This window comes from Lutra lutra, chromosome 11 (genome assembly GCF_902655055.1).
Source record: "Lutra lutra chromosome 11, mLutLut1.2, whole genome shotgun sequence".
In the NCBI taxonomy this organism is placed as follows: domain Eukaryota; kingdom Metazoa; phylum Chordata; class Mammalia; order Carnivora; family Mustelidae; genus Lutra; species Lutra lutra.
Window position 1 is genome coordinate 26,970,963 of NC_062288.1, and position 26,880 is coordinate 26,997,842.

The window sequence follows — 26,880 nt, forward strand, 5'->3', positions numbered from 1 at the left end:
CTGCATTTATGTACCACGAGACTTGTTCAAGAAAATTCAGCAGCAGTATTCACAGTAGCACTCATCTGGAGATAATTTGAATGATAGTTTGCCAACAGAGAAGAAATGAACCAATGGAGATATGCCCTCATAAGATAATTTTCAACTGTGAATGAGAGTGAATTTGAGCCAAGTGCGAACACTCAGATAAATACACACGTAACGTTGAGGGAAGAAAGCAAGTGTTGACAGCTGTATACACTACAATATTTTAATAAAGCTGAAAAACAAGCAAACTCACAACCACCGTTTTTTGCAAAACATTTATGCGAGGTGTGTCTATTTTTAAAAAGAAAAGAAAGTGAGTCCTGGCCGCCTTACAGGGAAAAGAGATGATTACAAAGACAGCTTGAAGGGTACTGGCAATATTTGTGGGTCTTATGTTGTATCATAGATTTAAACATGATGAATGTGCCACATAACTTACAAATAGATAAACAGAAGTATGCCCTAATTAAATACACTGTTCCTATGTTATAAAATCACCTAACATAAAAAATAAACTAATCATCAGAAATACGCTGATTATTTTGCGTTCCACTGTGAAACTGTGATCTCTCACCTTTTAGGAACACGTTACCTCGACATTGTTTCCAAGGTAAAGGAAGCATACTAGAGAAAAAGAAGTATGAAAAATAAACAAGCAATGGGAAATAATAAAATGAGCAGATCCAACTTAAACTCACCACCAGTGCTTTAGATCTGTTGCTTAGAAGTTTCTCAATATCCCTGGCTGCAATTTCTACCAGCTGCCGTGCATTATTTGGCTCCACAGTATACAAATCTTGATACTTCTCATAAATCTGCATGGAGAGAAAAGAAAATTAATGATAATTGCTTATGTGGTTCCTAAGTTCATAGTAGAATGTATTTTAAACAGACCCACTTTAGAAAGACCCACTCTTTCCTTTCTTTATTGTGATCTTTTTGGAATATGGATGTGTCAAAAATATGTATGTAAATAAAAATTCGCTATCAGACCACCAGCTAGCATGCCCTGTTAAAAGGCTATAAAATAGGGGCACCTGGGTGGCTCAGTGGTCCTAGGATGGAGCCCCACATCCAGCTCTCCACTCAGCAGGGAGCCTGCTTCCCTTCCTCTCTCTCTGCCTTCCTTTCTGCCTACTTGTGATCTCTGTCAAATGAATACATAAAATCTTAAAAAAAAAAAAAAGGCTAGAAAATATCTTGTACCACAAAGATCTGTGTACACAATTTTTAAAGGTTTTTTTTTTTTAAGATTTTATGTATTTATTTGACAGAGAAAGAGTACAAGCAGGTGGAGCAGCAGGGAGGGGGAGGAAGCAGTCTCCCACCGAGCAGAGAGCCTGACGTGGGGCTCGATCCCAGGACCCTGGGTACGTGACCAGACCCGAAGGCGGATGTTCAAGTAACTGAGCCACCAGGCGCCCTTGTGTATTTCAAGTTTGTGACTTGAAATTATACCTCCCTAAATGCAAAACCTGGTATTAACTGCCATTGGGATTTTTGTTTTTTGTTTTTTGTTTTTTAAAGAAAGGCCATGCTAGAAAACAGTAGGACAGAAGCATGGCAGGTCAGACTTGGAGGATGTGTGCAGCGAACCAAGGTAGGAGGAAGGGGGAACGAATAATGTACTGAAGGAGACTCCCCATGGTTATCCTGCCAGCTACAACCACTGAGATTAAAGTGTATGCTGCTAAACCTTATGAAGGGATGGGGAGAGAGCAGAGAGGTGGGCAGGGAGAGAGGGAAAGAGAGAGAATGAAGCCTCTGCTCTGGTTCACCCAGGTAACACCGGGAGCTTTACTACACAGAAGGGTTGAAAGTCACTGAGGTCTACATTCAAGTTCGGTTAAATCTGTAACTGTAAATATTTTTCATTAGCAAACTGAATCTTTGGGGTTTGGTCTTCTCTGAATCACTAAATCAAACTACACTGGAAGCAAGCTAGGCAGCAAAAGCCTGTAATTTTGCCTCACATCAGTGTCCATAGAAGGATTTCCCTGGAGTGGCCTCAGATGCACCTGTTTTCAGAGCCCGCACACTCCTGGCAGGGGGGAGGAATTAAACAAGGAGGGGTGAGAAGAAACAGCAACCATGCTTGTGGCTACAGGGCTGAGCTGAGTAGGAAACCCCTTATGCATCCAACAGATGGGTTGCACATGCATGACTAAACCATCTTTGAAAGCCAGGACCTGGCAGGTTTTTATCGTCTTAGGAGAAGTGAATCCAGGGCACATGCAGGAACCAGTTCAACCCTGTTTTTTCTGGCACAACTCCAGCGTTGTGCAATACTACCAACAGGTCCTACAGCCTGCTTCCAGCTGACCACGGTTGCTACTGGTAGACGCTGCTTTCACATATGCACAGATGCATACGCTAACATGTATTTGTAACCGGACATGTTAGTTTTACATGAAGTTTTCATATCTTTAGGGGATTCAAAATTAATCATTTTAAAAGATTTAAATCCAGCTTTTACTCCTATTTTTTTTAACTTATTCAAACTATGAGGTTTTTCTCATAGTCATTTAAATTTTGACCCTATAGGTTCATCATCCCAACTATTCAAGGCACAGTCATCTGGTCATATAAAATCCCCACATTCAGTTTTATTTGGAATTCCTGCCTGTTACTGGATTGCTCAGACTTTCTGCTAAGGGGCAGATTATGGAGTCCTGTTTTAAAGACCAAGTTGCCCATGAATAACTCCATCCAGACCAAGGCTCTCTCTTTCATTTGAGCCTAAGATTACATCCAGGAACATGAACTCCTAAAAAGATTAATTGATTTGGGGTACAAACAGATAAACCTCAACATCACTGTAATTGATCCAGAGCATTTAGTTCTTTGCAGGAAAACCAATAAAGCTAATTGGTGTGAAAGCACTTGTGCTTTGTGCCGTTGATATTGTGTTCATTTCTAAATGAAGTCTGACCTTCTTCCTGTGGTACAGGGACTATGACAGAATTTAGAGTCGGTAGAGATCAGTTCCAAATATACAATCTGTACTTTGCATTATGTACGAAACGTAATGTCACTTATTAAGTCACTACCTACATATGCCAGATATAAGTTCTTTAAAGAACGAATGGAGTATGAATCAGACAAAAATGATTCAGTTCAAGTATATGCAGATCCTCTCAAATATATACAGAAAATTCTCCAAAATTGATTCTAGGGTAATTTTTTCATGCTTAGAAAATTAAAAAAAGAAAACAGAACCTAATTCACAAATAAACTTTAAATAAGCGAAGTCAAGGAAGCTTACATCTACAGCCCCAATACAAATATCCTATTGTACTCTGTTATGTATAAAACCACATTTGAAATGTTTCTTGGTAATAAAAATTAATTAAAACCATATAACTGCCCCCACCAAAAGAACTAGTTCTTGCTTCTGTTTTATTAAGATTTTATTATTTATTCATTTGAGAGAGAGAGAGAAAGAGAAAGAACACAAGCAGGGGGAGGGGCAGAGAGAAAGGAAGAGGCAGACTCCCCACGGAGCAGGGAGCCCAATGCAGGGCTCAATCCCAGGACCCTAGGATCATGACCTGAGCCAAAGGCAGATGCTTAACCGAATGAGCCACCCAGATGCCCCTTTTTGTCCTTTTTTCAAAAACAATTGTCCGTTTTACCATTTTATCCAATTCTTTCCAGAAAAAAATAAAAGAACACAGTGTAAATAACATGAGTTTTCGATACCAGACAGAGCTCCGTTCAAATCATATGTCAATTCCTCTTATGTTATGTTGACACTAGCTTCCATTTCTTCTACTAGAAAGAATGTAGTATATAATGAGAATCCTAGACAAGATATTTTTCCTCCTGACTGATATACTCATATGCTTTAATTTTTCTGCAGTGCAAATCCTCTCACTTCCATCCTTGCCACAAGTTCTGACAGAAAAAATATCTGTCACCTGTCAATTCTTACTTTCTTACGATCTTAATTAACTGGCTTTAATGACCATTCACTATTACATTCATGGACAATAGAGAATATAGTTTCCCTTTCTTTTTCCACTGGAAACTTCTAAGTCTCTTTGCTCCACGTCCATGTTTCAAGATAATCTTCAGAATGATACATTTAAAAGTAACCTCAAGCATAATATTAAAAACTGACACCACTCATTGATATAATTACTTCATAAACATACCTAAAGAAATATTTCAGAAATCATAATACTTACTATTATGCCATGGAATAACACAGATAACCCAGAGCAAGATAGGCTTCTGAGTTTTGGATGCAAATCCAAATGGGTTCAAAGTGATTAGCAATCACGTTGAGGCTTCTACTCTATACCACTCTGAGGCATTTCACCTACATTATACCATTTACTCACTTTAAGAAACCTGAAAAATACATTTAATTAACCATTGCATTAGTGAGAATACCGAAATCCAGGCTTTAGAGTATCAAAGTGGAGCCAGTTTGGGTCCCAGATCACATCGTAAAGGAGCAAACCACTGCCCGGGGGAAAGCAGCCGAAGGGGAAATGGTAACGTGGCACGTTTAGGCAAAGTAGATCTGTAATACCACTCAGCCCGGGATCTCATCTGGCTTCAGCAGGACGTGGAAAAAAAGAAAGGCTGCTGGGATGAACAAGAAAGGTAGCTCAGAATTAATCTGTCTGCTAGGAGACTAAGTCAGTGATAATGAAGGGAATTTCAATGCAGAGCTTGAGAGATGGACAGTGGGGAGCTGAGTTCCAGCTGAAGGATGATGGTGCAAACATTGAGGGGCCCGACAGAGGCTGAAGAGATTGGCCAAGTATTAGTAGCAATCATATTCATAATATCTATGCCAAGAGCACAGAAAACAGCGAATATACTACACATTTTGTCACATGCTTCCCCTTGCACCCAGATGCCAAGGAGCAAAGTTTTTAAGAACACCAGAGATTATTGGAAGGGAGTTGGGAGAGACCTTGAAATTCTGCAACTAAGTTTTTTTTCCCCCCAGGGGGAGAGAATGGCAGGTCTTAACTAAGTTATGTTCCCTTAAGAGAAACAGAAATGTCTGCATATTTAGTCTTAAATATGTGAATTTTGACAACCCTTTCCCTCCCATGGAACTCATCTTGAATAAGCAATCAAGATTTCTGCCATGCCCACAGTCATCTTTCTGAGACAAGTTTTCCTTTTGACAGTCCCCAATGAAAGAAGAGTCCTACACGTTTCCTTACAAATGGGTAGCAATATTCTAATGTATGACCTTGATCCTGGCCCCTGACTAATTGCATCAGGACATATCAGATCTAGAAGCAGCTAACTTCTGACTTGAAGGCCTGTGAGGCAACAGGTCCAAAGGATCTGTATAAATGATGACAACACACTGAACCAATCAGATTCTTTCGCCACATGTGGGACAATAGTTAGGTGGATCAAGGGCCATAAGGGGGCCATAAGCGCAGGGAAGGGCTTCCCGATCTATAGGCTGTAAAATAACAAATTTGTGTTTTAAGCCAATACATTTTGAGTGACTTGTCAAAGTAACAATAGAAAATTAAAACAATGAACTATTTGTGAAGAGCTCCTAGCTGAGAGGTAACAATAATCATCAGCCTCTGGACAGTAAGTCTATAATAAACTCCTCAAGTGATTCACTCTTCCAAAAAGTAAAAATGCTAAGAAAGACCTCAGGCTTTGAAAGTCGTGATTAACATTATTAATTACTACTTTGCACCTTCGTTTCATTACTCATTGGATTCATTTCATTCACAGGAAGAATGAGCTCTATTGTGAGAAATGTACAATTTCCGTTCGACTTTACAAAATAATGAAATTATCTCAGGACTTCTATTATGACCCTCACAATAATGTGAGATTCTGAGAAGAAATTCTAGAGAGAAAAAGCTAAAAATATCAAAATAGATGCACACACATTGTCCAAAAATATATGTGAACTGGATGAATATGATCCTACCTCATAATAATGAGAGGGATTAAAAGAAAATGGAACAGACTCCCACCATCATTATCACTTCACTGTCTTTACTGGCTAACAGGGGTACGTTCTCACATCTTCAGTACTAATGCAGGCAGCAAAGAGATGCCTGTTACCTCAACTGCTTCAGAGACTCAAAAATCAATTTCACTTACTTTTACTTAAATTTTGCAATATGGGAAGGCTTCGTTATATTTTTTTTCTTCTTTATTAAGTGTTTTGTGGGCTTTTGGACTACTCGTTCCCTAGCAACTGAGAATGTCTTGTGTCTAAAAGATGTATTAACACAAAGAATGATATAATCTTCTTCTGTGGTCACCTTCAAAGATCAAAGTTCCCTTACCTTAAGAAATTTTGCAATGATTCACAAGTATAATAAAGTCCTTCTTTTTTTTTTTTTAAAGATTTTATTTATTTATTTGGCAGACAGAGATCAGAAGTAGGCAGAGAGGCAGGCAGAGAGAGAGGAGGAAGCAGGCTCCCTGCTGAGCAGAGAGCCCGATGCGGGGCTCGATCCCAGGACCCTGGGATCATGACCTGAGCCGAAGGCAGAGGCTTTAACCCACTGAGCCACCCAGGCACCCCTAAAGTCCTTCTTTTGATTTATTGTAAGTTACATCATCAGACAAGCTACCCAACAGAAAGAGATCATCAGATATGTGAAGAATCCTTCATCTAAGGTAAAAAATATCTATTGTCACTGATCTGAATTGATGTTAGAATATATTTTACCAACAACAAAGAAGATTTTTTAAAGGTCTACCTTCCTCCATTGAAAATTAGGTGAGTTAAAAAGAAATGAATACTGCCATAAAAGAATATGCAATATTTACTAATTAACTCCTGATCTCTTCAAACTCTCCCCTCCTCCTCTTTAATTAAAATAGTAAATGATGCAATCTCAGAAACAAATGTCAAGTTTTGAAAATCTCTCACTCTTTAATGCTCTTTAATACATTGTCAGTTGTATTTAACGCAGTTGGTAAAGATCACTTTTATTTCCTTTCTCCTATAACCCAGTTTTCTGAGATACATTACTACCTTTGAACTTTTTATGGCTTGAGATTTCTATTTGGCTACCTTTAAGCAAATGCAACCATCATCTAACATAATTTATTAAGTATCATGTTTGTTACGTATTTCCTATTTCCTTTAGGAATATAAATTTTAAGGGGACAGACATTTTTGCCTGTTTCGTTCACTGGTACAGCTCAGCACATAATACAGTGCCTACCCAGTTACTAGTTACTAATTACTAGTAACTACTAGTTACTAGTAACCAGTATATAGTTGTTACTGCACCCAGGCCTTGCTAGCAATGTGAATGCTGACTTACAAGTTCCTCCTTGTACTTTAAAATTAATATTTATTTTGAACCTAAAAACATAACAAAGCCATGTAAGGTGTTATGCAATTAGATAATGGAATGTAAATACAACACCCGAACGATAATTAGATCCCAAAAATAGAGTAAATGCACAAAATGAGGTAACAATAAATACGAAGAACAATAGTGTTCCACTGAAGAGATCCAGAAAATTGTGTTGTCAGAATTCAGAGGGAAGTACAATCACCTGGGTTACAACAGACAAGAAGATGGGACTGTTGCCACACTTTGAGAGATACATGTGTTAATGAGGGAGGAAAGAAATCAGAATGTGTGTGTAAAAGGAATTATTGGAAAATACAGATTGAAAGGCAAAGTGAGACACAACCATGGGCAGCTATGAAATGCAGGGCACTTCCTCGGCTTGGAGGGGCATCCCAGCCAGGTTGTGCCGGCGGGAGGATCTTGTGATTTCAAAGGCAGAATGTTTCCTGCCTACATTCAAGAGGTGAGTGAAAAGCCAGCCAGTATCCCCTGGGGCAGCAAGATGCCTTCTGGTCAGCAGATGTCCGATTTTGGTGGCCGCAGCACCGGTGGCTGGGTGCGTGGGGTCAGCTTCTCTGTCAGCGGGAGCTGCCTGGCCTGGGTCATTCATGACAGTACCGTATCCGTTGCTGATGCCTCCAAAACCGTGCAGGTCTTAACTCTGGAAACAGAGTTCCTACCCCTCCTAAGTGTGTCATTTGTCTCAGAGAATAGCGTTGTCGCTGCAGGCCATGACCGCTGCCCAATGCTCCTTAACGATGATGACTGTGGCTGCTGGGCTTTCATGTCCAAACTAGACGTTCCAAACCCGAGCCTCCAGCGCAACACAGTTGCCATGGATCGCTTCCGCAGCACGGACACGAGAGCCACGACTTGTTACTTGCGGACCGTAACACAGCCTTGGAGACGCTGCACCAGAAGAGCGTCACTTGAGTGGACAAGAGAGACTGTTGCAGATTTTGCACTACTGGCATCCATGGGAGCCATGACAGTTTGGGATTTCAGGACTTTAAGCGTCTTCCATCTAGGGCCTCCTGATAACGTGAAGCTGAGTGAGCCTCCCAGATCCAGCATGACAAACTGACAGAACGACCAGCTGACAAATGTGCAGATGCAGCCCTGCCCTGGGCATGCGGTGAGGAGAGCCAGCCGCAAGGAAACGCTTATGATGTTTTGTGCAAATATCATTTGTCAGGGGGCACCTGGGTGGCTCATTGGGTTAAACCCTCTGCCTTTGGCTTGGATCATGATCCCAGGGTCCTGGGACTGAACCCCACATCGGACTCTCTGCTCAGCGGGGAGCCTGCTTCCCCTCTCTCTCTCTGCCTGCCTCTCCGCCTACTTGTGATCTCTGTCTGTCAAATAATATATATATATATAATATATATAATAAAATAATATATATCTCAATATGCAATAACAATAATACATACAATAATACAATAACAATAACAAAATTATATATATATATATATATATATATATATATATATCTCGTTTGTGTGTTTTGCTTTGAATATAAGCAATATAAGTGGTGACAGTGTTGGTTTTTTAAAAGCAGCAGTGATTTGGGTCTTTTTGGTTTTGTTTTTGCTATTTCATTCCATTCTTGACCAAAGCTGCCCTTTAAAGTAGTTTATTATGGAACGTTGTCACACTAAATTAAAGGGAAGGATGGGAGATATGTAAATTATCTAATCAAATAAAATGCTGAATGTGAAAAAAATATATTCAGGGTAATGGTTTATACCTTATAGTTAACTCCAAGCTATCTTGCTCAGAAGGCCTAGGAAAATTAACACATAGGAAGAATTCAAAATATAACATAGGCTTACTATAAACATCCTCTGAATGTATGTACACACACCCGTGTAATTGTACACACATACACACATACACATGAATACACATAATTGATCATTTTCTTGAATTCATAGTGCATATATTTCTTTTTTTTAAGATTTTATTTATTTATTTTACAGAGGAATAGCACAAGCAGGAAGAGTGGCAAGCAGAGGGAGAGGGAGAAGCAGGCTCTCCACTGAGCAGGGAGCCCGATGAGGGGCTTGATTCCAGACCCTGGGATCATGACCTGAGCTGAAGGCAGATGCTTACCCCACTGAGCCACCCAGCCCCAACCCCATAGTGCATATATTTCTGATGATAACTACATCAAACTGCCATTCAAAAATCAAACACAGCAGTCTGATATTTCCCTAGTCTTTCCATTCTTTCTATTCGATATGATACAGCTTTTTAGCTGAGACAATATGACATTTCAAATGAGACATTTCAAATTTAAGAAGAATATTTAGGAAGAATGAAGTCAGAATTGGAGAACCTTCCACAGCATAAATTGCTACATACTCTAGTTCTTATTAACAAGAATTTGATGGTGACGCTATCAATCTTGCATTAAAGATGGTAGAAGGGAAGGAAAAAAAAAAGATGGTAGAAGGACTAGAACAAGCAACAACCATGAACATGCCTGTGCTATCACCATGCTACTACACATTGAACAGGTGCTAATATTTAGCTGCAAATGCAAGTGCAATATAAGGGCTCATTCCTACAACACAGTAACCAAACTACAACAAAGACTAACTTGAGCAAAAAAAGAGATGCATAGTAACAATTTTTCAGTTTTTAGCTTGGAGACATTTCACACATAAGGTGAAGAGTAAGTTTACCTTCAAGAATACTCAGAATTGGGGGCGCCTGGGTGGTTTAGTCAGTTAAGCGCCTGCCTTCAGCTCAGGTCATGATCCCAGGGTCCTGAGATGAACCCTGCTGGGGGCTCCCTGGTCAGTGGAGAGTCTGCTCCTCCCTCTTCCTCTGACCCTCCCTGCCCATGCTCTCTCTTACTCTCTAATAAAATCTTTAAAAAAAAAAAAAAAGAAGGAAAAAATACTCGGAATTAAGGACATACTTGATCAAGCCCCTGACTTTTGGTTTCAGGTCAGGTCATGATCTCAGGCTCTTCAAATCAAGCCCTGCATCAGGCTACATGCTCAGTGCAAAGTCTACTTGTCCCTCTCCATCCCCCCTCTGCCCCTCCCCCCTCAAATAAATAAATAAAATCTTTAGGAAAAATACTTGTAATTTTTTTTTAAAAAATGAGTACCCCGAATTAAAACAAGCATTAAGAAACATAAAATAAGAAGCCAGCTACTTGGGGTTCTTTTGTTTGTTAATCCCAGAGATATTATTTTAACCTAGCCTCTTTCATTTTGCATATCAGGAGCTATATATGAATTGCGTATGTATTTTGAGCAGCAAATTCATATACAATTAAAAGTGGAAGAGATCATATTAGATACCATTAAAGTTAAATTAAAAAATACTCAACCATAGCTGAGTGAGCTGCTTGCCTAATGTCCCTAACCCCAAACGACCCAAATTCATTTTATTGCCAACAAAAGAGTTTTAAAAATCGGCACTGTTTAATTTGCTCTTAACCATTATACCTTATTAACAAATGGCTTTTCTAAAGGAAAACTGCTACCTACCAAAGCTGATAGACAAGTTTACAAATTTACATTCATTTAAAGAATTCCATACCTTTACCCTTGCCTCAAATGTCTCAGTGCTTCTAGAGCAGTTTTTCAACCTGAACGCTACAGACATATTCACCAGATACCTCTTGGTGGTGAGAAGATGTCCTGTGTTTTGTAAGATGTTTAGCCCTATCCTCAGCCTCTACACAGGAGGCTCCAGGAGCACCCCCACCCTTCACCAGCTGTGACAATCACAAATGTTTCCAAGCACTGACAAATGTCTCCTGGGGGACAAAACTGCCCCTGGTTGAGAACCACAGCTCTAGATATAAAGACAATAACTGTCATCAGAAAAAATAAATAATAAGAATCTACACATTGTATACCGAGAGGGTGCAGTAGCAAATAATGATCTTTTATGCCATTCATCTTCGCTCTAGAGAAGCTACCGCTTGGCTATATCATTTAGCGGTTTTTAGTTTCCATCTTCACTGTGTAGCTCAGAGACAAGAAAAGGGCACAGACAGCATTACATCATTCTCTCTGTAATTAGTATTACCAAACCATTAGATTGCTATTTGGAAAAACAATGAATAATCATGCATCCCTCTAGTACTAGTATAACTTAAGTGTTAATTATTGATAATGGTACAGATTGGTAAGGTAAAGAAAACACTGTAATAGTCTCTTACTATTACTGTTCATAAACACACAGTACCTCATTGAAAAACCTGTTAATAAAATACTTAAAGTCACTATCGGATTAGAAATCCCCTAGAGTTTATTCCACACCTTTGAAATTGAATGTAATTACACTGTTAAAAAAAAAAATCAGCTTCTTACTTTAAAATCTCCGGTAGGAGGGTAAAAGGAATCCATATTCTCTACTGATAATACTATATGCAGTCAAAGTAGATTTCTGTCTACTTAGAGAGATTAAAAAAAAGTATTTCCCCTTAAAATAACTATAATCTCAAGTTGCCTATGCAATTATGGCAATTCATTTGGTTACATTTCATCACTGAGAGAATAAGGCAATTATAAATAAAACCAGAATGTGAAATTGCAATAAATAGTTGTATCTGAAAATTAATTATACTATTCTCACAAAATAGTTCTATTACTTTTATAAATTATGTTACTTTTATAAAGGAATATGAACATAAAGCTACATTTTGCATTTAACTTTTCTATAGTATCTTTTATTGCTTTCAGGTTTCCATATTCCCTTTTACCCCTAAACCATTTCTGTAAGGAAGAGAGTGTTAGGCTCTATCTCACTTGACAAGCAGGTAACAGGACATCTAACACCAACCAGCTAAGCTACTTAGCCCCACTCCCCAGAGCAGAAAAGAAGATCCCAGTCCTTGTTGTCTCTGCACCATGGTGATTCCCTAAGTCAAAATCACCAATGATTAATTACATTCTGCTCTGGAGTATCTTCCTTTGTAAACAGATTAATATACTAAACTCTCTGCCACCGAGAAAAAGAATATTCTATTGACATAAATGACGTGACCACAATGTCAAAGTAAAAGCATCAGTCTGTTAATACCACGAGTTACTAATGAAAAGAAATTATTCACTTAAAACTCTTACGTAAATACTAACTTAATTAAGAGTACTGAATGCTCAATATTTAGACACGTTTCATATTGACAGCTTTGAGAGCACACTGAAATGTGAAGGTATTGATTTTAACATAACTCTATGAAATCACAGTAGTGAATCAAAAACCAGCAAGTTCTATGATGATGCACTGCAGAATGATTTTATCTTCAAAAATACACTTCTGGGGTGGGGGGATATTTTAAAGATTTTATCTATTTGAGAGAGAGAGAGAGAAAGTGAGAAAGGCCATGAGAAAGGAGAAGGTCAGAGGGAGAAGCAGACTCCCCATGGATCTGGGAGCCCAATGCAGGACTCGATCCTGGGACTCCAGAAACATGAGCTGAGCTGAAGGCAGTCACTTAACCAACTGAGCCACTCAGGTGCCCATCCCCAAATTTTCTTAAATATGCTTGCATATTCTAGCCAAACATGTCAGAGACCAGAAAGAATTTGTAGTTAAGAAGAAAGCCTTAAAACAAGGTGACAGGCGTAATTTCAACTCTCTTAGAAAGCTAAAAGGATACAATAATCTCTGTTAAGAAAAAGTTTGGGGGTGCCTGGGTGGCTCAGTGGGTTAAGGCCTCTGCCTTCGGCTCAGGTCATGGTCCCAAGGTCCTGGGATCGAGCCACGCGTCAGGCTCTCTGCTCGGCGGGGAGCCTGCTTCCTCCTCTCTCTCTGCCTGCTTCTCTGCCTACTTGTGATCTTCGTCTGTCAAATAAATAAATAGAATCTTTAAAAAAAAAAAAAAAGAAAAGAAAAAGAAAAAGTTTGGACACCCAGACCACCAACACAGCATTAAAATTGAAACAGAAGTGGACTATGGGGCAGTGTCAGATAATGAGGGCAGAGATTTCAAAATGCATATATTGTTAGGAATAAATACAGGAATAGCCAGTGCATCTTCCATAAACACAAAATGAGTCTCGGAAGCTTACAAAGCATTTAAAAACAAAAACAAAAACCTGTAAGAGAACCTAGTATCATATGTAGGATGGGAAAGGAACAGGGAAGAAAAAGCAGCAGAGAGGCTTGGGATTCGTGTGGTGTCCAGAAGGCCGCAAATGTCTGTGCCTCCAGCCACAGGGAGCAGAAGATATAGAGCAAGTCCAGGTCTTTATTGTCCCTGGGCCCCAGTCAAGTGAGGATCCCAGTCACCCAGGGCACGAAATTTCAGGAGCTCCTCACTCACTTGACTCTCCAAACTGGTGCCTCCTTCCATTCCGTGTCCTTGGTACATCACGTACCTCACCTCAGTCCGGTTCTGTGGGTCCCCCCAACCCCATCTGACCCCCATCAGGGAAAAGAGATGTACTTGGAATGACCTATTTGGAAAAACTCTACCTCTTTCAAAATACAGTCTTCATACCGCTGCCTAGTATCATATTTGTTCTGCTTAGGGACGAAAGAGTTACGATAGACTTAATGTGAAGGATAACCATCAGCCTTTTTTTTTTTTTTTTTTTTGTAATAAAGAGGACGCCCTGAGAAAGCCTTGGATTCCTAAAGGGAAAGGGGGAAGTGCAAAGAAAGAGAACAAAAGAGACAACAAACTCCCAGACGCTCGAGATTTGCTTACAGTGTCATGATCTGCTCCCCTGCCCACCCCCCTCCATGGAGCAGCATCTCTCAAGTGGGGCGGCTGAGGATCTCTGACCTCTTTGCAGAGTTCTATTTTTTTTTTTTTAAAGATTTTATTTATTTATTTGACAGAGAGAGATCACAAGTAGACGGAGAGGCAGGCAGAGAGAGAGAGAGAGGGAAGCAGGCTTCTTGCTGAGCAGAGAGCCCGATGTGGGACTCGATCCCAGGACCCTGAGATCATGACCTGAGCCGAAGGCAGCGGCTTAACCCACTGAGCCACCCAGGCGCCCTGCAGAGTTCTATTTTGTTTTGCTGCGTTTGAACATTCAGAAGTGGATTTTACAGAAAAGCAAACAGTAGTCTGTACTTATCAATCTATCTTTTAAAAAGTTTTTCACGGGGCACCTGGGTGGCTCTGTCAGTTCATCAAGCCCACTCTTGATTTCAGCTCAGGTCTTGATCTCAGGGTCAGGAGATCAAGCATCTGGATTGAGCTAGGCTTGGAGGCTACTTGAGATTCTCTCTCTCAAGGACACCTGGGTAGCTTGGGCAGTTAAGTATTGGACTCTTGATTTCGGCTCAGGTCATAATCTCAGGGTCCTGGTTTCAAGCCCTGCATGGGACTCCGTGCTCCCCAGAGTCTGCTTGTCCCTCCCCCTCCGCTCCCCCACCCTGCTCGCGCTCTCTCTCTTTCAAATAAATAAATAAATGAAATCCTAAAAAAAAAAAAATCTCTCCCTCTTCTTCTGTCCCTCCCTCAATATGTGTGCACGTTCTCTCTCTCCCTCTCCCCCCAAAAAAAATCTTTTTCATAAAACAAATTCATTATTACAGAACCTATTAATTCAGAATACCTGATAATTTAGATACTGGTTGAAATTTAAGTATATCTTTACATGAAATATTTTATCAACTTATTATATGAGAAAATGGTTGCTGGTAAATGTTTTATAAAGTTAGAAACTTTGTTTCCGGGACGCTTGGGTGGCTCAGTCAGTTAAGTGTCTGCCTTCGGCTCAGGTCATGGTGCTACAGTCTTGGGATCGAGTCCCACATTGCATCGGGCTCCCTGCTCAGTTGGGGGGGGTCTGCTTCTCCCGTCTCTGCCCCTCCTCCTTCCCTGCTTGTGCTGGAGCTCTTTCTCTGACAAATATATAAATAAATCCTTTAAAAAAAAATCTGTTTCTAAGATTTAGACCATCTTGATTTTTTTTTTTTAAAGATTTTATTTATTTATTTGTCAGAGAGAGAGAGGGAGAGAGAGCAACCACGGGCAGACAGAATGGCAGGCAGAGGCAGAGGGAGAAGCAGGCTCCCCGATGAGCAAGGAGCCCGATGTGGGACTCGATCCCAGGACGCTGGGATCATGACCTGAGCCGAAGGCAGCTGCTTAACCAACTGAGCCACCCAGGCGTCCCGAGACCATCTTGATTTTTTAAATGTTATCTCTTCATTAATATATAATGATCAGCCTTTCCATTTGCCAGCTACAGGAATTTGTATGTCTGTGTGTGTGTGTATGTTTGTTTCTATTTTTTTTTAAGATTTTATTTATTTATTTGACAGAGAGATCACAAGTAGGCAGAGGCAGGCAGAGAGCGGGGGAAGCAGGCTCCCCGCTGAGCAGAGAGCCTGATATGAACAGAGAGCCCAGGACCTACTAGATCATGATCTGAGCCAAAGGCAGAAGCTTAACGACTGAACCACCCAGGTACCCCAGTGTGTTTATGTTTAAAAGTAATAAAATGTCTTCCCTTTGTTGAAAGATTTCAAAGAAGACACAAACAAATAAAAAGACATCCTGTGCTCATGGATTGGAAGAATTAATATTGTTAAAATAGCCATACCACTCAAAGCCTTCTGGAGATTCAACCCCCATTAAAATATAAAAGGCATTTTTCAAGAAATAGAAGAAATAATCTGAAAGTCTGTGTACAGTTTGTTAAGAACAGACAATCACAATGTATTAAAGGTATGTAATATGACAGATCTCATTATAACCATACTGCAATACATAAATGTATTAAAGTAATACAATGTCCACCTTAAATTAACACAATGCCTTAATCATTATCAACCCTCCCTGGGCTAGTGTTTGAGGACACTAGAAAGCCATTTTTGTAAAATTGGAAAGATGTCTGATTTTAGCTATGCTGCCTCTTGGAGCTGTTTCTGGGCCTTTAGATAAAAACTTAGCTGTACTCCCTGATGCCAATAGAAACAATACCATTAAATAATTTGGGAAGAACTATCATTTCTACAACATTAAATATCAACCTAGGAATCTGCTTAATTTCTCTATTCAACTTCTGATCCTCACTGTGCATCTAATAACCCCAAACTCTGCATAAAGTCACTCTCAACTCTGGTGCCCTTCAGCTACTCTGTGTTTTAGGTTTTCATGGCCAAAAAGAAACGCAACCCTTTGGCCCCCATCATGGACCTTTGCTTTCTAAGCAAAAGGAAAGGGGCATATGGAATCATTTATCTACACAAAATAACACTCTTCATGTGTCTCAGTATTTAAATTCTTTTCCAATAATAGATTCTGCTCTCTCTCTCTCTCTTTCTGCTCCTTGTTACATAATATACAATTTTCTATTTGTATTTTTTATTTGTCACTTTATTAGGTACATGTCTCATAAACAGAACATTGTGGGGATTTTCTTTCTTCCTGCCCATTCTATTTTTTTAATCCTAATTCAGACTAGGCCATTTATTCATTCAAGATTTGCATTGTTCTTAGTAATCTATACTTGATAAACCATAATGGAAATCAGGTGAGTTTTTTTTTTTAAGTGATTCAGTACAAAAAGCAGGTTCAATAAAACGGTTCACAGATGAACACCAAAAGGAGAAGTGAGGTCAGCCAAGAAAGTGGTTTTTGAGGCTAGAGAAACAGTGGAGAGGAGGGAAGAAGAGCTCCCAAGAGCAGTTTATTTTTAATCTCAAGCTGTCAATAAAGAAAGTCATATAACTTCTAACCAGAATCTGCCAATTCTCATTTCTTTTTTTCTCATTTCCACAAACTCCATCACTTTGACAGAGGCTCACTTTATTATCCTGTCCAACTTGACATTTTAACACCTTTTTCTATAAGGATAATCATCGAGGACCCCAAGCATCAGGTTACAGTAGCTTTCAGGAACCTTCACACTCCAAAGGGGGATTTTTGAGTCCTACAGTGTCAGTCCTCTACAGAGAGGAACTGCATCTCTGTCAGCCTTTGGCAGCCTGGACAGAGCCTGAGACATAATCTGTGCTAATAAGTGTTGATTAGAATTACATTTAGTCACTGTTATTCAGAAAGAACACTTTTCACTTCCCAAAACATTCCTTATCTCATGTCACAAATACTTAAGTTTCTTGAACATACTTTGGTATGTTTCTTCATAAAGTTTGATCAATACATGAGGTAACCATACATTTCAGTGTCTCCCAGGGAAGAATACTAACATATATATATTCCTATGATAAATATTCATATACCCTCCATGAATTGCCTTTTATACCATATCTCACCTCTGTGACTCATTACATTTTTGGAAAACAAAAGGTCTCATTGTATCACTAAGAACACAAGATAAAAGTACTTTCAAATTGTTGCTAGAACTGGAAAGCAAGTAGTGAGACTAAAGAAATGACAATTTTTTTTTTAAAGATTTTATTTATTTATTTGACAGACAGAATCACAAGTAGGCAGACAGGCAGGCAGAGAGAGAGGAGGAAGCAGGCTTGCCGCTGAGCAGAGAGCCCCATGCGGGGCTCAATCCCAGGACCCTGAAATCATGACCCGAGCCGAAGGCAGAGGCTTTAACCCACTGAGCCACCCAGGCGCCCCGACAATTAATTTTTTTAAAAAAATCTTATGAAACCTACACATATAAACACTCTTATCTGGGGAAAATAATCTATGTAAGATGCTCTACTATCATTTATATGTTGCTATCATTTTCAAGAATCATTTTGGAGTGACTCTCATAGGCATTTCATAAATCGTAAGAAAAACCATATTTTAGAGTGTCTTCTTTTCTTGCACAAAAATCTTTATTACCCATCTCAATGACTCATTCTAGTCTCTAGACATGGCTATAAACACTTTCCAACCATTTTTAAAAATAAAATCTACCCTCAAAGAAAGAACATGTGTTCCCACTGAGGATATTCAAAAGAATCCATCACAGGACCTCAAGTCACCACTGCGTGAGAGATTCTAAAATATACTCTGAAGAACAGGAACATAAAACCCCAAGATGAGTTCTAGGGGAATCTACATATCACATGAACTCATCTAAGGAAAGGCTGTAGGTAAGCGGTAACGTGTGTTGAGAACGCTACATGAATTGTTCAGGAATGGCATTTTTTTGTTCACAATAACTAACAGTATCAGGGCACCAGTTAAGCATCGGTTAAGCATCTGCCTTTGGCTCAGGTCATGATCTGAGGGTCCTGGGATCAGCTCCGCACTGGTCTCCCTGCTCAGCAGGGAGTCTGCTTCCCCGTTTCTCTCTGCCCCTGCCCCCAGCTCCTGCACTCACACACGCTCTCTGTCTCTATCTCAAATAAATAAAATCTTAAAAAATAACAATAATAGTAACTAGCAGTACCAAGGCTCCTTGTCTGATTCCACTACCCAATTCGCATGAAAAATCATGTCCTATTCATAATATAGAAGTGCAGTTCCTATGGAGCACCTGGGTGGCTCAGTGGGTTAAGCCTCTGTCTTCAGCTCAGGTCATGATCCCAAAGTCCTGGGATTGAGCCCCACATCGGGCTCCCTGCTCAGCGAGGACCCTGCTTTCCGCCCCCCTCTCTGCCTGCCTCTCTGCCTACTTGTGATCTCTCTGTCTTGCAAATAAATCAATAAAATCTTAAAAAAAATAATAATAATTCAGTTCCTAGAAGGTAGGACAGCATTCCAATCAAGGAAAAGATGAACAAAGTTCTTGGGATCTCACTCACATCAACGAGCTGATTGACTCCGCTTGCTGTTTTCGCCAGTGTGACCAGGTCTTCCTGCATTTTATCCACCCATGACTTGATGCTGCAGAAATCAGAAGACAACATTCTATCAGATCTCTGGCAAACTGAAACCACACACATACTATACTCGTGCTATAGATAATTCATTAAATTGCCTTTATAATTTTCTTCCCCCTCCAAGTTCCTTCTATGTCCACCCTTCCACCCCACTTTCAAATTACAAAACCAATGAACCTTCAGTGGTCAGCTTCTCAGGATGCTGAGATGCCACAAAACTAAAAGAAAATGCCATAGATGTCTTGTCCAATATGAGGGTACTTGTTTCCTTAATTTTTATGAGAATTCTATTAATAATTAATTACTATATTAAATAATATAGTATATATTTATATAATTAATTACTAATTAATTACTATATTAAATAGAATATTCTAAATATTTTTAATATTCTAAAAAAATAGAATATTCTAAACTAAACTTTACCCTTTAGCTTGTAAGTATTCTTAATATAATACCAAGGGTGTGCTACATATAGAATATTTGAAAAAGAAAACATAAATAATTTTAAATTTCTCATAATTCCATCACCCAGGGATAACCACTGGGAATATTTTGATGTATTCCACCAAACATTTTGATATGTTCTGGTCTTTTATTTTTTTGTTGTTGTTGTTTTGTTTTTGTTTTGTTCTGGTCTTTTAAAATTCTTTCACATGGTTGAAAGCATATTATGTGAAATTCACATCTCTGTTTGCTTTTAGGTCATATGATAAATATTCTCCCATGCCATTACAAATATTTTATAAACACTGTATTTTAATGGCCACTTAATATTCCATTATCTTTATATCCCATAATATATTTGACCATCCTTTTTTGTTAAAAGATAGAATATCATCAGCTTTAACCACTACGAATTATGAAGAAACAAATATCTTAGGGCATAAAGCTTCATTTCCTTAGCTAGACTCTTAGATTTGAATTCTTCGTTCAAGGATGAAGTTTTAAAGGAATGTTTCTGAACATTAAAATTATGATTGAAAGATTTTAGTTCAAATCCTTTGCATGTATATATTTCAGATTAATGAAATGGAGATCTTAAAATACAAGTTACAGATATCACGACATTTTAGGAAAGCTTAAATCAATGGTCTTACTTCTTCCTGTCATTAGAGATATTACCAAAGAGCACACAATGTTCCCTATTCAAATCAATATAGTTTGTAATCCCTTCATATATTGCATTTATTCATCCTTATTTATAAAAAGACACATGATATGTATTCTTTTCTGCCCATGCAAATATAAGAAAACACTAGTAAGAATGGTATTTAATGACTTATATTTGAATTTGAACTTCTCTCTACATATGTATGACATGTATATCTATCTGTTGTCTATTTATTCTACTTCTTCAAATTTTATTAGGACCAAGTGTTCTCCCATCTTTAAGAGACCACATCTAAGAGTGGCTTAGGAAAGTGTTGTTTTAAAAATTAACTATGGGCGCCTGGGTGGCTCAGTGGGTTAAGCCGCTGCCTTCGGCTCAGGTCATGATCTCGGGGTCCTGGGATCGAGTCCCACATCGGGCTCTCTGCTCAGCAGGGAGCCTGCTTCTCTCTCTCTCTCTCTCTCTCTCTGCCTGCCTCTCCGTCTACTTGTGATCTCTCTCTGTCAAATAAATAAACAAAATCTTAAAAATAAATAAATAAATAAAATAAAAATTAACTATTATTTCATAAGTGCTCCATCATGAGATTTAACCCTGTTTGTCTTTCTTTTCCTTGGAAAGATAAGAATTCCAAGAAAACTACAATGTTACCAACTTTTTGTCAGATATATTTAAATGTAACAGAATTTAAAAAATTAAATGTGGCGGGGGGAGCATAATGTAAAAAAGGGCTTTAAATGAGGTGCAGGTAAACATACAAAAGATAATAAACTGATAAACTAAAGAGGAACAAGGAAAACAAAGTCAGTCACAGAAAAAGGGTGGAATGCTTTAAAGAAAAACACAGAGGTTTGACTCACATGTGAAGCAAACTAGTTAACTAATGAAATACATAAAAGCTGGTGATACTTTCACACAAATGAAGATAAGGAAGAATAATTATTGACCCAGGTTTATAAATATAACCTTAAGAGGTAAATAATTATCAAGAAATTTTTTTTTAAATTATCAAGAAAATAAATAAATAAATAAATAAATAAATAAAACAGGAGGAGAGTATGGAAAGAAATTTATAGAACCATTAAAATGAAGGCTGTTACATTATTCTAATATTATACTTCCTGCTGTTTATAAGCTAGTATGTATTATAGGGGCCAAGGACAGGCCACCAAGATGGGCCCAAAATGGGCCACTCTGGCAAGAACACGATTTTGAGTCAAAGGCAATCAAAACCCAGTAGATTCAGGAAAAGCTCTTTACCTCCCCCTCAACTGCCTACTTATATAAGGAAGACAGCTATGAACAGCAATTCTTCTTTACCTAAGAAACTTATCTCCCTAATAGGGAATCTCCTCTCACCTTCCTGCTAATGGTCTTTCTCACTTCTGTATCCTCAGACCCCTCTCTCCTTCTCAGCTCATAAAATAAGCCTCAATGCCTTTGGAATTTCCATGTCTGTATGGACTCCCCACAGGTATGCTATTAAATTTGATTTTCTCCAGTTAATCTGTCTCAGGTCAATGTGATTCTTAATCCAGCCAGAAAGAGCTTGAATGGCAAAGTAAATCCTTCTTTCCTGATAATCCATTTGAAAAATACTACAAATACGAACTACTAATATTCTTATTACTATTATTAGATAAATACAATTGTGCTCCATTTTTCCATTCAGAACAATAAATTACTTTAGGGAGTGGGCAGGAACAAAGAGCACTGACACCATTTTTTAAAAGATTTTATTTATTTTTTTGAGGTGGGGGGAGAGCAGGAGCGGGGAGAGGTAGAGGAAGAGGGAGAGGGAGAAGGAGACTCCCGGCTGAGCAGGGATCCTGAAGCAGGATTGGATCCCAGGATGTGGAAATCATGACCAAAGCCGAAGGCAGATGCGTAACTGGCCAAGCCACCCAGGTGCCCCCTTGATGCCATTTGCTAATTCACATCAGACTATCTCATTTCTCCAAGCAGTTAGTGAACAAGTCCTAAGACCTAGAGAAAATAAATCAGCTCTTCTTAAAAATAATTCCCAACATAAACAAACAGTAAGAAGTGTTATATATCCCTTTAGCTAAGAAACTAAAACACAAAGAAATATATTTAAAAAAAAAAAACAAAAACTTACCTCATGCCTGAATTCTGATTTATGCTAAAGTGATCCAAAATGTGCATTCTAACTTGATACCTGAGTGTACTGTCACTGCTAATGTTCATCGAGTTTAACCTATTTTGGCTAAAAGCAATGGAGGACCTATCCAGTCTCCTTGCCATCAATGACAAGCTGTCAAGAACAGTTCAGGGGAGCAAGGATAATTTTTCATAGATATGGGGTGTTACCTGGTTTTCCTAAAATTCATAAGTACTATGCCTTTCAAACCTGGAATTGAAGATTATAATGGCTAAGAAATAAGCAAAGATCCCACTCATCATGAAAGTGAAAAATTACACAACAGAAAACACTCATACGTGCAGATTCTTTCTCAGTCTTTCTCTTTCTGGGTAAACTGTCACGCACATACATATACTCACTAAGCCCTATTTTATCAAATATCCCCAGAAACTACTACGAAATCTTGGAGAAAATTACAGAGGATATATCCCTTTCATATAATAAGAAACTAACACAGGACTCCACAAGGAAGATTTTGTTTGCTGTTGACCCATTCAACAGATACTAAAAACACCAGGTGCAGAAATGAAAGATATATGCCTTACAATGTGGTTGGTCTTGAAATCAGATCTGGCAGGAAAAAGGCAGAAGAGAACAAAAACATGGTGGTGTAGGGGAAGAAAAATATCTTTTTCTTCTACCTTTTTAAGTTCTTAACTTAGAGAATACTTGGACAATAGAAGGCCCCTATAACAAAAGGCAGTTAAGAAAAAAAAACAAAACAGACACATCTATTTTATACATATTTTACATGACAAGAGAACCTTCATAAGGAAATGGGGACCCAAAGAAATGGTTAAACCTGAGCATTCTTATGCTAATCCAATAAAGAGTGAAAGTAGGGAAAGATACATAGAGACAAGAGTATGAACCATGTATGTAAACCAGAGGGAACTTAACAAAGCCTATTCATTCAGAGTTTTCTCTCTGTCCCTTGTCTTCAGAGATAAGAATGTTCTTCTCTCCTGGGTTTAGGGAAGGCAACTTTCCTATGAGGGGAAGGTCAGAAAGTCCTTCACGCATACACCATTTCTCAAACTCCCTCAGCTTAAAATATTCAGTATCATCTTTTGGGGTAGTGTGTGCTGAATCCCATGAGTGGGATACATTTCAGGACCAACAGAGAATCACTTAGAGTTTACTAGGTAGTAGGGCAGGGAGATAGACAGGGAAGGCTCTGTGGGCTAGTAGCTACTTTTAGTGAAATTGGAAGACAAGTGGAATTTGACAAAACTGAGAAGGCAAGTAAGAAAAAATGAAGGCAGAGGGAATACAAAACATGGGACACGCAGCAACTACAAGTAGCCAGAATGGCTGGAGTCCAGGTCAGTTCAACAAACGGCATCGGGTGGGAGCAGGCACGGCAGGGACAAAATTCAGGCAGACAGATGGGCCAGAGCAAGGGTCTTAAATAACATTCCGAAGCATTTAGATTGTATTCCCAAAATAATAAGGAGATCATGGAAAAGGCGGAGTTAGAGAGTAAAAAGATCCAGCAAGTGTGTATCAACATGATGAAACCATTTTTTTTCTGATAGCCAAGAGGATGGTGGCTTAGAGGGAAAATGAAAAATAAGAAGGGAAGGTCTAGACGAGTAAGAAATGAGAGGGATTCAAACCAGCTCAGTGGTAGTAAGAGGAGAGAGAAAAGTGGAGGAGAGGCTAAGTATAAGAAACTATGAGCTCAATTAAAAAAAAAAATCTGAAGTGCGGACAACAAGTTTTCACGTAGTACGGGATGTAGACAGTGAGTGGAATTTGGGGATAATTCATGGAGTTCCTCAGTTAAACAATGATAGGACATGTTGATATACACACAGGAGAAAGAACAATTTAGAGGGACATGATTGTGTCTGCTTTTATTGGTTCAATTAGACATGTTTCTGAGAGATCCATGTGTAGGCAACTGAATATACCTGGGTTGGAGTCCTCACAATTTCCAATAAGAATATCAAGATATGGTGTTTCCAGTGTATATAGAGAACATAGGTAAGTCAATGTCTGACTCCCAAAGGACAGTGTACAGAAGGAAGGAAATACACAATACTGGAACTCTGAAAAATAACATTTACAAGAAGGGACAGAGGATCTGAGTAGTAGCAAAAGAGAAGGGAATCCAAGAGCAGTGATATGACAAAACCCAGAGAAGAGGAAGATTTCCAGAGAGAGGATGTAGTTATGGAGTCATCAAATAAGGTGGGAGAAATTTATCCAAACCTTACATGTAAGGGTAATGAGAGAAACAGTGTGGAATCTAGGAAAGAAGGGAAAACAAAGAGTACCTAGAAAAAAACGAAGAGCAAGGAGTACTTATTTTTCTTTTTTCTTTTTTGAGATTTTTACTTATTTATTTGAGAGAGGGAGAGAGCGCAAGCAGCGGGGGGGGGGGGGGGGGCAAAGGGAGAGGGAGTACGGCAGGTGGATTCGCCACTGAGTGTGGAGTTCGACACAGGGCTCCATTCCACGACCCCAAGATCATGACCTAAGCCAAGTCACATGCTTCACCAACTGAGCCACCCAGGCACCCTTATTTTTCTTTTTTAATAGGAGAGATTTAGGCATCTTTCCATGTACAAGGAGAACAACAAGTAGAAAAGGAGACACTGAAGATTCAGGAGAGAACGTGTACTGTATTGACGGAGCAAGTTCCTTCAGAAGCTCTAGATCAGGGCTGTTCCTGCTCATCCCCCGCATCCAAACATAAAGGTGGGGAACGCGTGAAGAAATAAGCATAACCCAGGAGAAGCCTAATCCACGGTTAGAAGGGAGGATAGCTCCCCCATAGAATTTGGAGGGGAAATATAAAAGCTTTGGGGTAAATGGAAATAACCAGAGCAACGTGATCAGAAAGCTGAGACAGTTCTACTTACTGGTGTCTATTTCTTTTGTAATAGAAGAGACAGTCATCTGTTCAGAGACAAGCAGCAGTTATGAAGGTAGGGTGGTTGGAAAGGAAGTTGGACGTTTAAAAAGAGCACTAGCCAGAGGTTATTTAAAGATGTGCCCTAGACTGGAGGTCATCACTTTTTCTGGTACTAATCAGCATAAATGTGTGAATGTCTTCACCATCTCTTGACTGGAGAGGGAAAGATGAGAGAAAAAAAGGCATTCAGATGAATATGGGGCAGATATCAGCATGTAGGAAAGAAGGAGAAGGACAAGTGAATTCAAGGACCTGAAAATTTCCAGATCTCTATGCATTCTAAATAATAAAGTCAACCAAAAATCTCATTAAAATGTTACAGTATTTTATTTATAAAAAAGGTTTATTTTCCTTTTTTTTAAAGATTTTATTTATTTATTTGACAGAGATCACAAGTAGGCAGAGAGGCAGGCAGAGAGAGAGGAGGAAGCAGGCTCCCCGCTGAGCAGAGAGCCCGATGTAGGGCTCTAGCCCAGGACCCCAGGATCATGACCTGAGCCGAAGGCAGAGGCTTTTAACCCACTGAGCCACCCAGGCATCCCATAACAAGGTTTATTTTCTAATCACCAAGGAACCTCATACATTTCCATGTGTGCTGACTGTCCTTTTCCATGTTCTGCGTTTGCTCTCTAACCTCTCCCTGAAATTAACCCTCCACATCCATTGTGATGGAATAAATTCCACAAGTACTGAACTATCACATATCACAACCTCCCACACTAAAGATTTTCTCCTCTATCCACTAAAAGCCAGAAGCCTTTAAATAACTGAATTTTGTGTTTATTCTCCTGTACACTTTCCAGATTAGATGGATATGCTTTTATTCTCATTCACCACTGAATCCTCACTATTTTTATTACAGTGCCGTGCAAATAGTAGGCACAGAGATATTTAACGAATACATAGAAAAATGTGTTAAAATGAAATATAATTGCATTACTGTGTCTTTAAGAAGCACAATTAACTTTACTTAAGTAGAGAAAATGATTGATTTACTAAATCTCTTCTTCTCTCCACAATCCACATCCAAAAAAATGAACTGCTGGACCCACGCATCTATAAGAAACACCCACTTTTCAACAAGTAGCAAATTTTCAAAATATGACTATTATAAGGGGATTATTAAATCTCTAAAATAAACACCTCATCATTCCAAATCTTTCAAGTACGTAATGAATGTCATAGGGGGAAAAATAGTCTCATAATACTTCTCTGCCCCTACAATAACTCAGAGTCAACTAGCAGAATATGTTGTCAACAGATGATGTCTGCAAACTCACATTATATTGGAGAACTCACTATGAGATCTCTAAATATTAAGACAAATATTTTGTTCACTAAGAAGATAATCTTTTATATCCTGGACTTACTTCATTTCATGGTACAGAAAGAGCCCAAATTTTAAAAGCAAATATATAAGATAGTCAAATTTTCACTAAATTTGAAAGAAAAATACTTGCCAAGCAATTAATACTGTTCCTTTTGAGATCAGATTTGCCTGTTATACAGCTTTCAAAAGGGTAGTGCCTACCTAGTTCAGCAAACTCTTTATTTAAGAAAAGAAAAAATATGGTAATCCATTTCATTTTGCATGCATTTG

The 26,880-nt window shown here is 38.9% G+C and overlaps 1 protein-coding gene and 1 pseudogene across 9 annotated transcripts in view; one reads left to right on the forward strand and one right to left on the reverse strand.

Annotated features, from left to right (window-relative positions):
- CACNA2D1 (calcium voltage-gated channel auxiliary subunit alpha2delta 1) overlaps positions 1-26,880 on the reverse strand; it is a 506,784-nt gene that overhangs the window by 393,050 nt on the left and 86,854 nt on the right. For all 9 annotated transcript variants that reach the window (XR_007121393.1, XM_047694238.1, XM_047694237.1 and 6 more), the window contains exons 2-3: positions 19,002-19,083; positions 726-842 (exon numbers count right to left, since the gene is read on the reverse strand). Coding sequence is in view for 8 of the 9 variants with exons in the window: in XM_047694238.1 (XP_047550194.1) it covers positions 726-842; positions 19,002-19,083 (199 nt within the window). In the remaining variant the exon portion in view is untranslated. The remainder of the gene's footprint in view (positions 1-725; positions 843-19,001; positions 19,084-26,880) is intronic.
- Positions 1,562-8,433, forward strand: LOC125081256 (actin-related protein 2/3 complex subunit 1A-like; annotated as a pseudogene).